Here is a 15,918-nt window from a genome sequence, read left to right on the forward strand (position 1 = left end):
ATAAAAAAGACAAAAATAGAAATAACTAATAAAAAAAAAACAAAAAATTGTAACAATAAAAAAAACTATATTTGGTATTTCCTTTATTATTTGTGATTTGAGAATAATTAGTGAAAGAATATATACATAGTAAGTGTATATTTTTATAATAATATGAAATTTAAAACATGGCCACAATTCTGTATTATACAAATAAAAATGTATATTGGATATATTTATACAAATATAAAAACGAAATTTTATTAGTTTTTATTTCTAAAATATTATTAACTATTAATTATGAATTACAATATGATTTAAAAAATAAATGAATAATGAAAATGACATATAGCATAATGTTCAGAATTCCATTCATGTGGATCGAAGGACCAAGATGTTTAGAATTGGACTATGTCCGCCAGTTTATAGATGGGAGAAAGGTGTGGGAAAATGGAAGGGGTAGTGCTTCAACTCAGTATTTAACACATCTGATTTTCGTGCTTGGTATTTCGTTTATTTTACAACCAGAATATAATGATTCTATGTTGATAAGAATCGTTGAGATCTTGCCGTTTCTTGGTTGTTGCCACGAGGTGTCAACATGCACTACTTGTAAAGTTAAGGGGTCGTAAATCTCCTATCTTCTTAATGCAGTGCGCTTAGTGGTGATGTACTACAATGAGAAGTGAGAGGTCGTAAATCTCTTGACACTGCTTTGGGTAGTGCCACATGGTGGTCACGTGATTTTTTGACTCCTCCTTGATGTCTTGTGGTATGGAAGTAAGAATGCACTAACTCGTAAAAGCGAACACTTGCTGAGAGTGTGCTTTGGCAGTGTGTGTGAAGTTCCTTACTGAGAAGGCGCTTTGGCACTATGTGTGAGGTTCGATGTTGAGTAGTTACACCAAAATGGACGCGAGTTCCTTCCGTGGCGGCTCTGCTGAGAGAGCTTCTTTCTTGCTTGGCATCCCCACTATGAGAGCGAAACTGTTCCATGGCGTCCCCACTAAGAGAACGTGATCCTGAGTGACTACCTTATGACTGAATAGCGCGTGTTTCGTGGTGTGCTTGCTTTAAATATCTACGCGATAGTGTAGCTAGCATAGTGTGGTGCTAGATGCAATGGATGCGACTGTGCCCTTTAGATTTTTTTAGATGTAACGACTTTTCCCAGATGTCCAACGACTGTTGGGGCTTTTCCTAGATGACTAACACTCTTGGATTTTCCTCAGATCTCTGACGACTTGGGTTTACCCAGATGTTTAATGATTTGGGTTTTCCCCAGAATTTTAAAACTCCCGAGAGACTTTCGCTATCTCGAACACACACATATATATATAAACTGAATAATATTTAGTTAGAAAAAGAATATTAATTAATCAAAATAATATATATTAAAATAACATCTTCACATCACATAAGATACTGGATAAAATGGATATGAAAACACGTATAAAAGTAATTCTCAAATGTAATAGAATACAGTTAATCACATGTGTATTTATTTATATAATATAGTTTAATATGACATACAATATTTCATTTTTTTTATTGATACACTTACCATTATTAATTATTGTGAAGTTACTTTTCTAAAAATAACAGTTTCTATAAACAAAAACAATTTTTAATTTAATTTTAAATATAAAAATAATTTTGGAAAGTTAGTTAAATACACAAGATATTTTATATAAATAATATATACATAAGACGCATCTTTGATTTTGTTGTGCACTCAATAATCTTTATACCACACTATGTTGCAGTGCGCATACTTGTACATTATCGAATCTAAATCCCCAAACAAGCCATTACAGGTAAGTAAACTACTCAATTTACCAGTAGATATGCTAATACTATACATATATGTGACGGAATTTATAAAGCTTAGTTAACTTTAATGTAATGAGAAATTTGCAAAAAATAATAAATCATGTATCATCTCGGAATCTAGATGTGAATTGATAGACGTGTGTATAAACACATTGTTCGAGATTCCGAGAATCTCTCGAATGTTATCATTTCGGGCAAAGAGCAACGGCTATTATTAGGGGGAAAATCCCAATGGTTATCATTTTGGGGGAAAACTCCAACGGTTGTTGGAAATTCAGAAAAGCAGTTACATCCGAAAAAAAACCAAGTATACAAACGCCTCCGTTGTTGTCAGCTAACGAAGCTGCCGCGTGGATATTTAAGGCTAGCGCATCACGAGATAGTCGCCAGTCAGCCGTTAACTACTCAGCCAAGAACTAGTCACTCAGGATCTACTCACGTAATCTCACACACTCAGTATAAAACCGCAAGCAGCATGCCCTAGCGCACAAGGCATTTGCAGATATCGAACCTTTTCTTCGCACTTCCACGCTACAAGATATCAAGGAAGTTACCATAATCAGGCAATCACCACGTGGCACTACACGAAGAAGTGTCTAAAGATTTATGACCTCACACGTCTCCGTGTAAACATTTACCACTAAGCGTGAAGATGCTCTGAATAGTGCATGTTGACAGCACGTGGCAACAACCAAGGAACGGCAAGATCTCAACGATTCTCATCGTCAACGTAGAATTATTATAGTGTAGTTGTAAAAATAAAACGCAATGCCAAGCATGAAAAGTAGATGTGTTGAATACCGAATTGAAGCGCTACCCCTTCCACTTATCCACACTTTTCTCCCACCAATAAATTGGTGGACATAGTGTAATCCTAAACATCTTGGTCCGTCGACTAGATGAACGGAATTCTAAACACATTATTTAAGAATCTAAAACAGGGAATACTGCATTTTGGCTGGCGAAAATAAGGTCTCATGTACGAAAACATTCATTCGCATCTACGCACACACAAAGGGTGAAGATTTAAATTTTTAATGGCAAATTAAAAATATAATTTTATCATATGTATTTTTTTATAAGAATTTGTTTTTATCTTTGTTGGACTCGATATAATACACCATTCTTCTGATTAAAAACTATTTAGTTTTATTTAAAAATATTGATCATATTAGTATTGGAATAATATATATATGAAACTACTAAATATATTTAAATAATTTTATTTTAATTTAATTTAATAGATATGTATACAAGCAATACATTTTGATTGAATCCGTAAGAGTATAAAAGCTGAATAACGAATAAATCATTTGAAAATTTTTTCGCCTGTGGATAAAAAGTTAATATATTATGTATGTATATAATATTAATATAATTTTGTTTTACATATAAAAATATATTTAGAAATTATTTTTATCATTAATGGTATAATATAATTAACTATTGTAATATTTTTATAATTTAATTATTAAAATTTAATGTTTTCGCTAATTAAAAAACAAAAAAAGATCGTTTCGTACTTGACAAGTATGAAAATTAATATATTATTATTGAATACATGTTGGAATTAACTAATAGAAGTTCAAATTGAAATTGCAGGTATTTATAAGAAAATTATAATAAATTAAATTTCTGTTGTCTGTATCGCAAATAGCTATATTTTACTTTGGATGATTTGACTATTAAGGTAATCAGTTTGTACTGGAAAACATGGCAGATGCTGCAGCTAGACAATTACAATACGAGTACAAAGCAGTAAGAAATATTTGTCATATTTCAGTATTTTATTTCTTTCTCAGATTTGTTTATTCTATTTTACATTTACATTACAAAATTTTATTTTTTTCATATTTATCGTTTTATGTTGAATGGGGTTATGTTAAAATTGTGAAAATGTACATCGTCTTTTAAAAATTACGTGTAAATAGTTTTATTAAATTTTATTCACTTGTCAAGTTATACTTGTTACTGTATGTTTAACATCTACCTTTTTAATTAAAAATAAATTAAACATTTTAATAATCATGTTATTTTTACTCATCTTCTAGAATTCTAATCTTGTTTTGCAAGCTGATGTTCGATTAATAGAAAGACGAAGTAGAGATGAAGCTACAGGTGAAGTTATGTCTCTTGTGGGTAAACTTGATGGAACGAGAATGGGTGATAGAGCACAAAGAACAAAACCAGGAAAAGCAGAAGAAAGAAAAGTAAAGTATGTAAATCATATAATAGTTTTATGTTTTTTTCTTTGTTCATTAATTATTATTAAATAAATTAAAAAAATTTTTATAAGAAACTATCATAATTTTCGTCTATTTTTCGTCTATTATATATAAGTTCAAAATATATGCACAATAATATAAATTACAAATCGTATTAATTTGTTTTGATTAATACTTGTCTTAGACGACAAAAGCGAGATGAAGCTCAATATGACTTTACACATAGTAAGGGAGCAACCGTTCTGTCTGAAAGTATTGATGAAATGGTTGGTATTATATATAGACCCAAAACTCAAGAAACACGTCAAACATATGAAATTTTACTAAGTTTTATTCAAGAAGCTATTGGTGACCAACCACGTGATATACTTTGTGGTGCAGCAGATGAAGTTTTATCAGTTTTAAAAAATGATAAACTGAAAGAAAAAGAAAAAAAGAGAGAAACAGAACAACTTCTCGGAAGTTTAGCTGAAGAAAGATTTGCATTGTTAGTTAATTTGGGAAAAAAAATAACAGATTTCGGTAATGATGAGAAAAGTGGTACAGGTGAAGAAAATATTGATGAAACTTATGGAATTAACGTACAGTTTGAAGAAAGTAGTGAAGAAGATGATGAAGATGTGTATGGTGAAGTTAGAGAGAATGAAGATGAAGTAGATGAAGGTGAAGAAGCAAATGATGATAGAGCTATTCATGCAGAAAATGTAAATATTTTAAGTTTTATTTACAGATGCATAAGTAAATTTTACTCAAGTAAATATATAGATTTAATGTAAGTTTTAATTTATAGTTAGGTAGAGCAGAAGAAATGAAAAAAGAAAAAACCTTGCATCCAAGAGATATTGATGCTTATTGGCTTCAAAGGCAATTGAAGGCAATATATAATGATGCAATGATTTCACATGCTAAAGCAGGAGATGTCCTAGATGTACTGAAAAGTGCTGCAGATGATCGTGACTGTGAAAATCAGCTTGTACTATTACTTGGTTATGATTGTTTTGATTTTATTAAACAATTGAAAAAGTACAGACATATGAGTAAGCTAATTAGATTTTTCTAATAACATTAAATTTCACTGTATAAAAATAAAAATATTTTTAGAATAATAATATGTTTTTGAACCTGATATATATATATATATATATATATATATATATATATATTATCTTAGAATTCTTACATCGTTTTTTTTATATTATATGCATCATAATTAGCATTAGATGTATTTTAATAATTTCAGTGTAAAATTAAAAAAACTTAATTATCTGTAAAAGATTTATTATAATACAAAGAAATTTCTATAATACATCAAAAATTAAAAACGTAAATGATTCTTAAAATAAAAATAATATATAAAAAAGAAAATAGTTAATAATTGTATATTAAATACTTCATGAGTCACAGTTTTTATCTGTTATATCAAAATTTATTTTACATGATATTAAAGTTTTCAATTAAATTGTTTGAATTTATATGCACCATTAACATTAAACTTTTGTTTTTGCACGTATTTGCTAATTATTTTTATTTAATTACTAAAATTTGTTTTAAGAAAAAAACGAAGTTTTATTTTCCATTATTGTATTACTTTGATACATTTATTTATAGGCTATTACATATAGCTTAAAAAATATAATTTTATCAATTATTTATGTCGAAATAACTTACATGACAAAAATTAATTTATTCGAAATATTGCATGAAATATTGTTAGTTGCTTACTGTACAATGTTGGCATCGTCTCAATCGGAGTCGGAACGTTCAAAAATTCGGAAGAAAATGAGTGAGGATCCAAGTCTTACAAAAATACTCCATCAACTTGAAACTGGTAAAGGTGATGTTGATAATGATGAAACTATGGAAGCTAGAGCTCAACGTAAACGACGAGAAGAAAATGAAGATACAGGAGGCCCTGGTGGGTTGGTACAAGGAACAAGAAATATTATTGATCTAGAAGATATTGCATTTGCACAAGGAAGCCACTTTATGCCGAATAAACGATGTCATTTACCAGATGGTAGTTTTAGGAAACAACGTAAAGGGTACGTCTATTTTAATTTTATATGCATAATTCTTAAAATTACGTATAAAAATTATGAATTAAAATATTAAAATTAATGAAATTTGTTATTTACATAGTCAAATAATAAATACCACCAAGAAAAACCAAATTATTTATTGTATGCTTTTTTTTTATATAAAATAATACTGATTTTATAATCTGTCATTAATTTTAGATATGAAGAAGTTCATGTACCTGCTTTAAAACCAAAACCATTTTCTGAAAATGAAAAACTTATATCCATAACAGATCTTCCTAAGTTTGTCCAACCAGCTTTCGAAGGTTTTAAGACTCTGAATCGTATTCAAAGTCGTTTACAAAAATGTGCTTTGGAAGAAGATGAAAATCTTTTATTATGTGCCCCTACAGGAGCTGGTAAAACAAATGTTGCTTTATTGTGTATAATGCGTGAAATTGGCAAGCATGTAAATCCTGATGGTACTATTAACGCTGACGATTTTAAAGTTATTTATGTAGCACCAATGCGTTCTCTTGTACAAGAAATGGTTGGTAATTTTGGAAAGAGACTTACATCATACAACTTAACAGTTTCGGAATTGACAGGTGATCATCAGTTAACTAGAGAACAAATAGCTGCAACTCAGGTTTGTTTATTTTTTCTTTGTACGTGATTATTTATTAATTTTATTATTTAATACATTTGGAAAAGTATGCTTATTATTAAAAACATATTACTAATTTAAACAAAATTATTATTATAGGTGATAGTTTGTACTCCAGAAAAATGGGATATTATTACGAGAAAAGGAGGCGAAAAAACATTTACTTCTCTCGTGAGATTAATCATTATTGATGAGATACATTTACTTCATGACGAACGAGGTCCAGTTCTCGAATCATTAGTAGCAAGAACACTTCGAAATATTGAAACAACACAAGAAGAGGTCAGATTAGTTGGCTTATCAGCTACTTTGCCGAATTACCAGGATGTAGCAACGTTTTTACGAATTAAACCTGAAAGTGGCCTCTATTATTTTGATAATAGTTTCAGGTATGTTTCTTAGAACTGATATTTAACAATTATTAAGTATAAATGTTGTAAAAACAATATTTAACATTTTTTATTTTAAATGAAAATATTACACTTATTTAAATTACTTATTATTTGATTTTAAATAAAATTTAAAAATATACAAATTTATAAAATATAAATATGTTAGTCATTTTTATTAAATATTATTTAATCATATTTATTAAATTTACTAAGTTTTTAAATTTAACTTATGACAATTTGTTATGATTCTCTTGTGCTTAAAATTATATCTGAAAATTAAAAATCAATATGAATTTTAATGCAAAATAAGAAATGGTATTATTTAGAAATAGATCTGAGTGATTTATTTAAGAATATTCTTTTTGAAGCACTTATTTTGGGTTTTCCAATAATTTAGGCCTGTAGCATTGGAGCAACAGTACATTGGTGTGACCGAGAAAAAGGCACTTAAACGATTCCAGGTTATGAATGAGGTTGTATATGAAAAAACAATGGATCATGCAGGTAAAAATCAGATTTTAATATTTGTACATTCAAGAAAAGAGACTGGAAAAACGGCTCGCGCCATCAGAGATATGTGTCTTGAAAAAGATAGTTTAGGACAGTTTCTCAGAGAAGGATCAGCATCAATGGAAGTTTTAAGAACTGAAGCTGAACAAGTAAAGAATATGGAACTAAAGGATTTACTGCCATATGGTTTTGCAATTCATCATGCAGGAATGACAAGAGTTGACCGTACTTTGGTGGAGGATCTTTTTGCGGATAGACACATACAGGTGTTAATTTCTACAGCCACTCTAGCATGGGGTGTCAATCTACCAGCACATACAGTCATTATTAAAGGAACACAAATTTACAATCCAGAAAAAGGACGATGGGTCGAATTAGGAGCTTTAGATGTTTTGCAAATGCTAGGTCGAGCTGGTCGCCCTCAATATGATACAAAAGGAGAAGGTAGAACAAAATTTTAATTTCATTATTTTTATTCAGTATTTTATAAAACATGTTTAGTATTTTTATACAAAATACATTTAGTTAGTAAACTAATGATATATTAAATAAAATATATTTCATTAAAACTAATTTAAAATTTTCAATAATATAATTAATTAAAATAATTTTATTTTAAGATTAAACATTTCTTTCGTTCATTGAATTTCGTTATTTATTATAACTCTGGTTTAAATAGTAAAATTTAACGAAATCTAACAATTTTCATTTGATAATGTGTAGCATCCTTTTTATAAGAATGCAGTTAAAGAGTGATAGTATTTTAATAATTTCAAAATTATTTCAGTTATGAATTTTTTTTTGAAAAGGAATCATATTTTATAATAAATTTTGTAATTCAAAATATTTTTGCTTGCTCATAGGTATTCTTATAACGAATCATAGTGAGCTTCAATACTACCTTTCATTGCTCAATCAGCAGCTACCAATAGAATCCCAACTTATTAGTAAGATGTCAGATATGATGAATGCGGAAGTGGTCCTTGGAACAATTCAAAATGTTCGTGATGCGGTCACTTGGCTAGGTTATACGTATCTTTATATTAGAATGCTCCGTTGTCCTAGTCTATATGGAATTACCTATGAAAAGTTGCGGGAAGATCCTCTGTTAGAACTACATCGTGCAGATTTGGTACATTCAGCTGCTATAGCCTTAGATCGCAGTGGCCTTATAAAATATGACCGCAAATCTGGTAATTTTCAAGCTACAGAATTGGGAAGAATCGCCTCCCATTATTATTGCACACATGATACGATTGCTACCTACAATCAGTTATTGAAACGAACTCTCAGTGAAATAGAGCTATTTCGCGTATTTTCACTTTCCAGTGAATTCAAACATATCAATGTTAGGGATGAAGAAAAGATAGAACTGCATAAGCTAATGGAACGCGTTCCTATACCCATCAAGGAAAATATGGAGGAACCTAGCGCGAAAGTTAATGTATTACTCCAGGCATATATATCTCAGGTAAATGTATTTAATTCTTTTATTTAAATTATATATATATATAAACATGCTTTTCATAATTTAGCTCTAATATTGATTATATATAACGTTCTTTCTAATGTACGTATGTCGTAACTGCAAGTGAAATTAAAAAAAAAAAGAAAACTTATTCTAATAATTAATGTTCCTATGAACAATGAATTTTTTTGTCATAAAACTAATTTTATTATTTCATTTATTATTATTTATTATTTATTTTATGAGTAATTAAAATTTTTTGATTACTAGCTCAAATATAAAATTTAATTTTTACATTCTTATAATAAATTTAAAAATTTATTACAGCTGAAACTCGAAGGATTCGCTTTAATGTCAGATATGGTGTATGTAACCCAATCGGCCTCTCGGCTAATGCGTGCAATTTACGAAATCGTACTATTTCGAGGTTGGGCTCAATTGGCTGATAAATGTTTATCACTTTGCAAAATGGTAGATCGCAGAATGTGGCAATCAATGTCACCACTGCGTCAATTTCGCAAAATGCCAGAAGAAATTATTAAAAAAATAGAAAAGAAAAACTTCCCTTGGGAAAGATTGTATGACCTGGGACCTAATGAAATTGGCGAACTTATACGCATACCAAAGTTAGGAAAAACTATTCATAAGTATATTCATCAATTTCCGAAACTTGAACTCTCAACACATATACAGCCAATCACTAGATCAACTCTTAGAGTTGAACTCACAATAACACCAGATTTCATGTGGGATGATAAAGCTCATGGTGCATCTGAGGCTTTTTGGATCCTCGTTGAAGATGTTGATTCAGAAGTTATTCTGCATCACGAATTTTTCCTCTTAAAGGTAATATAAATCTATTGTGTAAAAAGATAGAAAATTTTGATTAAAACTTGTCTTTATTTGACTGAAAAGCAAATCTAAAACATCCATCTTTGTAACGGATGATTTATAAAGTAAACTACCAATGTCTAGATATTTGTTTAAATCCTAACATGAAATTGAACACATATATATGATATTGATGTTGTTTTAGTAAAAATTCATGTTATATCTTATTATACTTTATTAATTTTTTAACTAGTAAGGTCAAACATCTTTTTTACTTTATTTTATTTTCGTTGCACACAAAATTAATAGAAGCATGTTGGACAATTTTCAAAATAATATGTTATAATTAATAGGAAATTTTTGTTGGACAATTACGAACATATTTTTCTATGTTTTAAATATGATATAAAAAATTTCATTTATAATATAAGCAAAATAAACTTATTAAAAAATTTGTATATATTACTTTTAGGCTAAGTATGCAAATGACGAACATTTAATTAAATTTTTTGTGCCGGTATTTGAACCCCTACCACCTCAATACTTTTTACGGGTAGTATCAGACAGATGGATAGGAGCTGAGACACAGTTACCTGTTAGTTTTAGACATTTAATACTACCAGAAAAAAATCTACCGCCAACAGAGTTATTGGATTTACAGCCACTACCTATCACTGCCCTTCGAAATTCGATCTTTGAAAATTTATATATTGACAAATTCCCACAGTTTAATCCTATACAAACTCAGGTATCACAAATACATTTTTAAATAATATTTTTTAATTATCTTACATTTTCGCCTATATTTTTTATTTTAGGAATTACTAAAATAATTAAATTTCAAAATTTAAATATTTATTCTATTCTGTATAAATTTTAAACAACGTTCTTCAGTAGTTAAACATATTATATACTTAATATAATATATTTAATTTAATGAAATTATATTTTATATTTAATGAATTATTGTATATTTAATATAATTCGTTATAATAATATGCTATTATAATATAAAATAAAATTCAATATTTAAAAAAAAGATTGTGCAATCAAGATATACAGATTTTTATAGAAAATTGAGAGAATGCATATTATTGACATTTATATTTTAATTGAATAATTATTAGTTTAAAAAACATCTGCTGTTTAAAGATGAATTAATCAACTTCGAACATTTAGATATATTATTTAACATAAAAAATGTTTCCGATATAACATTTTTTTATAAAGAAAATTATTTGTCCTTTTTATTGATTAGGTATTCAACGCAGTTTATAATTCAGATGATAATATATTTGTGGGTGCACCTAGTGGATCCGGTAAAACAACTATTGCAGAATTTGCAATATTACGTCTTATATCTCAAAATTCAGAAGGTCGATGTGTATATATGGTGAGCAAGGAAGCACTTGCTGAACTTATATATAAAGATTGGATATTTAAATTTGGTAAAAGTTTAAAAAAAGTTGTATTACTAACTGGTGAAACTGGTACAGATCTTAAATTGCTTGCTAAAGGACAGATAATTATTACAACAGCGGATAAATGGGATGTATTATCGCGTAGATGGAAACAGCGTAAAAACGTTCAAAATATTCATTTATTTATCGTTGATGAGCTACAACTTCTAGGGGGAGAAGATGGCCCTGTTTTGGAAGTGGCTTGTTCCAGAGCTAGGTAGATTCAGTATTTTTTTTTAGAAGTATTAAATTTATTCCTTTTGTACAATTTTATGTATATAGTAAAAATCCATAGTAATATCAATTCTAATTTATAAATTCTAATTAATTATGTGCATAACGAAAAATATGGTTTTATCTTGAATGAAAATTAAAATAATCCTACAAAATTCATTTTTAAGCACATTTTTTTACATAGAAAATATTAATTATATATAAATCATATAAATGCATGTTTAAAAAATATATTGCAGTTTAAGAACAATAATATAATACATAGACTGCATTTTAATATATTAAATTTAATATATATATATAATTTGGCAGGTATATATCATCTCAACTAGACAAACCAACTCGAATAGTCGCGCTTTCGAGTTCCCTCGCCGATGCCAAGGATATAGCCCAATGGCTGGGTGCACCAGCTGCTAGTACTTTTAATTTTCATCCATCAGTTCGACCAGTACCTCTTGAGCTTCATGTTCAGGGTATTAATATTACTCACAATGCATCACGTCTTGCTGCTATGGCTAAGCCCGTATATAACGCTATTCTTCGTCACGCACCAAGAAAGCCTGTTATTATTTTTGTACCAACTCGCAAACAAGCAAGATTAACGGCTTTTGAAATACTAACCTTTACTGCAGCTGAAAGTAAACCTTTACAATTCTTTCATGCTGAAGAAGCAGATATCAAACCCTTTTTAGATCGAATAGTAGATACAACTCTAAGAGATACTTTATCTCAAGGAGTAGCTTATTTGCATGAAGGCTTATCTAATAACGACAAAAAATTAGTGGAACAGCTATTTGATAGTGGAGCAATACAAATTGCAGTCGCTACAAGAGAACTCTGTTGGAGTTTATCCATTTATTCTTATCTTGTAGTTATTATGGATACACAATGTTACAATGGTAAAAGTCATGCTTATGAAGACTATCCTATTACTGATGTACTTCAAATGGTTTCCCTCGCCAATCGTCCTCATGAAGATGATGATGCTAAATGTGTAATGCTTTGTCAAAGTTCTAAAAAAGACTTTTTTAAAAAGTTTTTAAATGAACCATTACCAGTTGAAAGTCATCTTGATCATAGACTTCACGACCATTTTAATGCGGAGATTGTCACTAAGACTATTGAAAATAAACAAGACGCCGTAGATTACTTAACTTGGACGTTTCTTTATCGACGACTTACTCAGAATCCTAATTATTATGGATTACAAGGGGTAACTCACAGACATTTATCAGATCATCTGTCAGAGCTAGTGGAAAATACTCTAAGTGATTTAGAACAAGCTAAATGCGTAACTGTAGAAGATGAAATGGATGTAACACCGCTAAATTTGGGCATGATAGCTGCATACTATTATATAAATTATGCAACTGTAGAGATGTTTGATGGCTCACTCAATGCCAAAACAAAAATACGCGGTTTATTAGAAATTATCTCAGCTGCCGCTGAATATGAATCTATTCCAGTAAGGCAACGCGAAGAAAATCTACTTAGAAATTTGGCTGTAAGATTACCGCATGCACCGCAAGCTCAAAGGATGGCTGATCCACATATAAAAGCTCAGTTACTTCTTCAAGCGCATCTTTCCAGAATACAATTAGGACCAGAATTGCAAAAGGATACGGAATTAGTGCTTAACAAAAGCATCAGATTAATTCAAGCATGCGTTGATGTTTTGAGTTCATCAGGTAAGTAACATATTATAAACACCTGATAATTATGAATAGTTATAGAGACTTCCTGAATTTATCATAATTCTTATCGTAAGTTTTTTTTCTTAATTTTTTCTAAAATTTTTAGTTTATTCACTCATAAATTCATTTTTCTCTGCCTCGGGAAATTAATATTTATCTGGATCTTTACTTTTTTATATTTTTAGCTTTTAAAACTCAAAACAGTTTCAAAATATATATTATTTTAGCAATATTCTATTCCAAATAATAAATGAAATAATTTGTTGATATATAGCTAGTAAGACTGTTCTAACTATTTTTAAGAAATAATTATAATTATATTAATAAATTATATTAATATTTTTTTAATTAAAATTATTTATGAAAATAACATATTTAACTTTTTAAAAAAATTTAATGATATGACGATCGTTTTAAGATAGTTTTAAGTTTACTTTAATAGAGTACAGTAATATGTCATTATATATTATTATTATAGGTTGGCTAGCACCTGCTGTCTCAGCTATGGAATTAGCGCAAATGATGACACAAGCCATGTGGTCAAAGGATTCCTATTTAAAGCAGTTGCCACATTTCACAATTGACATAATTAAGAGATGTACTGATAAGGGTGTGGAAACCGTTTTTGATATTATGGAGCTAGAAGACGATGTACGAAATCGATTATTACAACTAAATGAAATACATATGATGGACGTCGCTAAGTTTTGTAATCGATATCCGAACATTGAAATGGCATATGATGTCCAAGATAAAGAAAATATAAGGCATGGGGATTCAGTAAACGTAATTGTTCAATTAGAACGTGAAGACGAAGTAATTGGACCAGTAGTAGCACCTTTTTTTCCACAAAAGAGAGAAGAAGGATGGTGGGTTGTTATTGGTGATCCAAAATCAAATCAACTTTTGTCAATTAAGAGATTAACTCTGCAACAGAAAGCCACTGTAAAATTGGACTTCTTGGCACCTGCACCAGGGCAACACAATTATACATTATACTTTATGAGTGATGCCTATCTGGGATGTGATCAGGAATACAAGTTTTCCATTAATGTAGGAGAATATGAATCAGATGTTAGTTCAGTTTCAGAATCAGATTAAAAAAGTTTCATAATACCAGTCTGATATTAAATTGGAAAAATAGCAATATATTATACGTTCATATTATTATTTATAAAATAATAAATAAATAATAATAAAAATATAAATAATCAAATTAGCTTACAATTATCTTGAATTATTAAGTTTGTTATTCTTAATATAAACTTTCTTAAGCAGTATTTTAATATTTGTATATACTTCCAATAGATATAAATTAGATTTTTTTATTATAATCATTAACTCAATATATATAAATTTTAGAAATAAATAACAAAATACCATTTTCATAGTAAAAACAATATACTTTTACTGAATATTTGTATTTTATATACTATATTTGAATAATATAATAAATCTATCAAATTTATTTGTAATATTTGAGGTTATTTATTTTCCACATCACACAAATTAATTTAAATTTATACAAATTAAAAATATACAAAAAATTTATACATGAATTAATGTAAAAATTTAATATTAAATCATAGTTGTTATAAATTTATAATAATAAAATGTGTATGTATCATACATATATTATACATTATATTTTTTATCAATAAAAACAAATAATATAGTTTTTGTTATCTAATTCTCAATTTAAACAATTTTTTAGAAAACATTCAAATTTTTTTTATATATTGATATCTACACATATTTAAATTTTACATATGAATTTACAATCATTTTTGTATATTTGATTTTCTTATAAAACAATAATTAATAGACATTGTATAAATTTTATTTATCTTTATTTATATATCGAATTTTCAATGATTGATATTAACTTTATTTTTTATTTTCTCCTTCAATATATTAATAATAAAGATAACTTTCTATATATTTAATAAATTATAAATTATGTTATAAAATTTCTTTTACTATTAAACATTTTCAGTTTCATATTTGCTATGATCCTTAATAAGAAATCTATCCGATTTATCTAAAATCGAATTAAAATGGTTAGCATATTTGCATTTTATTGTATTTAAAGTAATTGAGATATTTATTGCTTCAAAAAAGGAAGCAACCATTATTATTGTAAAATTAATTAGCATGGATACAGTCGTAAATCGTGTTATTTGTGAATTAAAAATCATAATAAATATAGTTTTCTCGGTAAAATAATTTCATATGAAAATCATTAGCTTAAATTATAAATGAATAAACATAAATTAATTTTATATTATACAAAAAAGAAGTTTAGTAATGGTGTAATATTAAATTTAATGCTTGCACAATAATAATTTATAAAAATTTACTACACTTATTATAATTATTTAAAAATATGAAATGTCTGAAATTACAGTTTTAATATATTAGCCCTAAGTACAAGTATACACTTTAAAAAATTCCTGTTTTCCCAAAATAGCCTTACACTGGTATAGTATCATAAGTTTATGAAAAAAAAAACAATTAGATACTTTCGACATTTAAAGAAATTATGCACAATGCAATGCTATGCAATTTTCATTTAATTTTCAAGTAAAATAAGTTTTAATACTTATA

General features: G+C 28.0%; 1 protein-coding gene across 1 annotated transcript; it reads left to right on the top strand.

Moving 5' to 3' along the window:
* Positions 1-3,389: 3,389 nt before the first annotated feature.
* l(3)72Ab (U5 small nuclear ribonucleoprotein l(3)72Ab) lies at positions 3,390-14,467 on the top strand. The gene is made up of 15 exons (XM_011504143.1): positions 3,390-3,414; positions 3,503-3,570; positions 3,864-4,027; positions 4,222-4,741; positions 4,828-5,074; positions 5,752-6,079; positions 6,275-6,704; positions 6,822-7,111; positions 7,512-8,068; positions 8,488-9,095; positions 9,420-9,938; positions 10,396-10,671; positions 11,182-11,600; positions 11,930-13,305; positions 13,790-14,467. Exons 2-15 carry the CDS (start codon positions 3,526-3,528, stop codon positions 14,410-14,412), a joined length of 6,402 nt encoding a protein of 2,133 aa, XP_011502445.1. The 5' UTR covers positions 3,390-3,414; positions 3,503-3,525; the 3' UTR covers positions 14,413-14,467.
* The last annotated feature ends 1,451 nt before the right edge of the window (positions 14,468-15,918 follow it).

The sequence above is a fragment of the Ceratosolen solmsi genome, unplaced genomic scaffold (genome assembly GCF_000503995.2).
Source record: "Ceratosolen solmsi marchali unplaced genomic scaffold, CerSol_1.0 scaffold19, whole genome shotgun sequence".
NCBI lineage: Eukaryota > Metazoa > Arthropoda > Insecta > Hymenoptera > Agaonidae > Ceratosolen > Ceratosolen solmsi.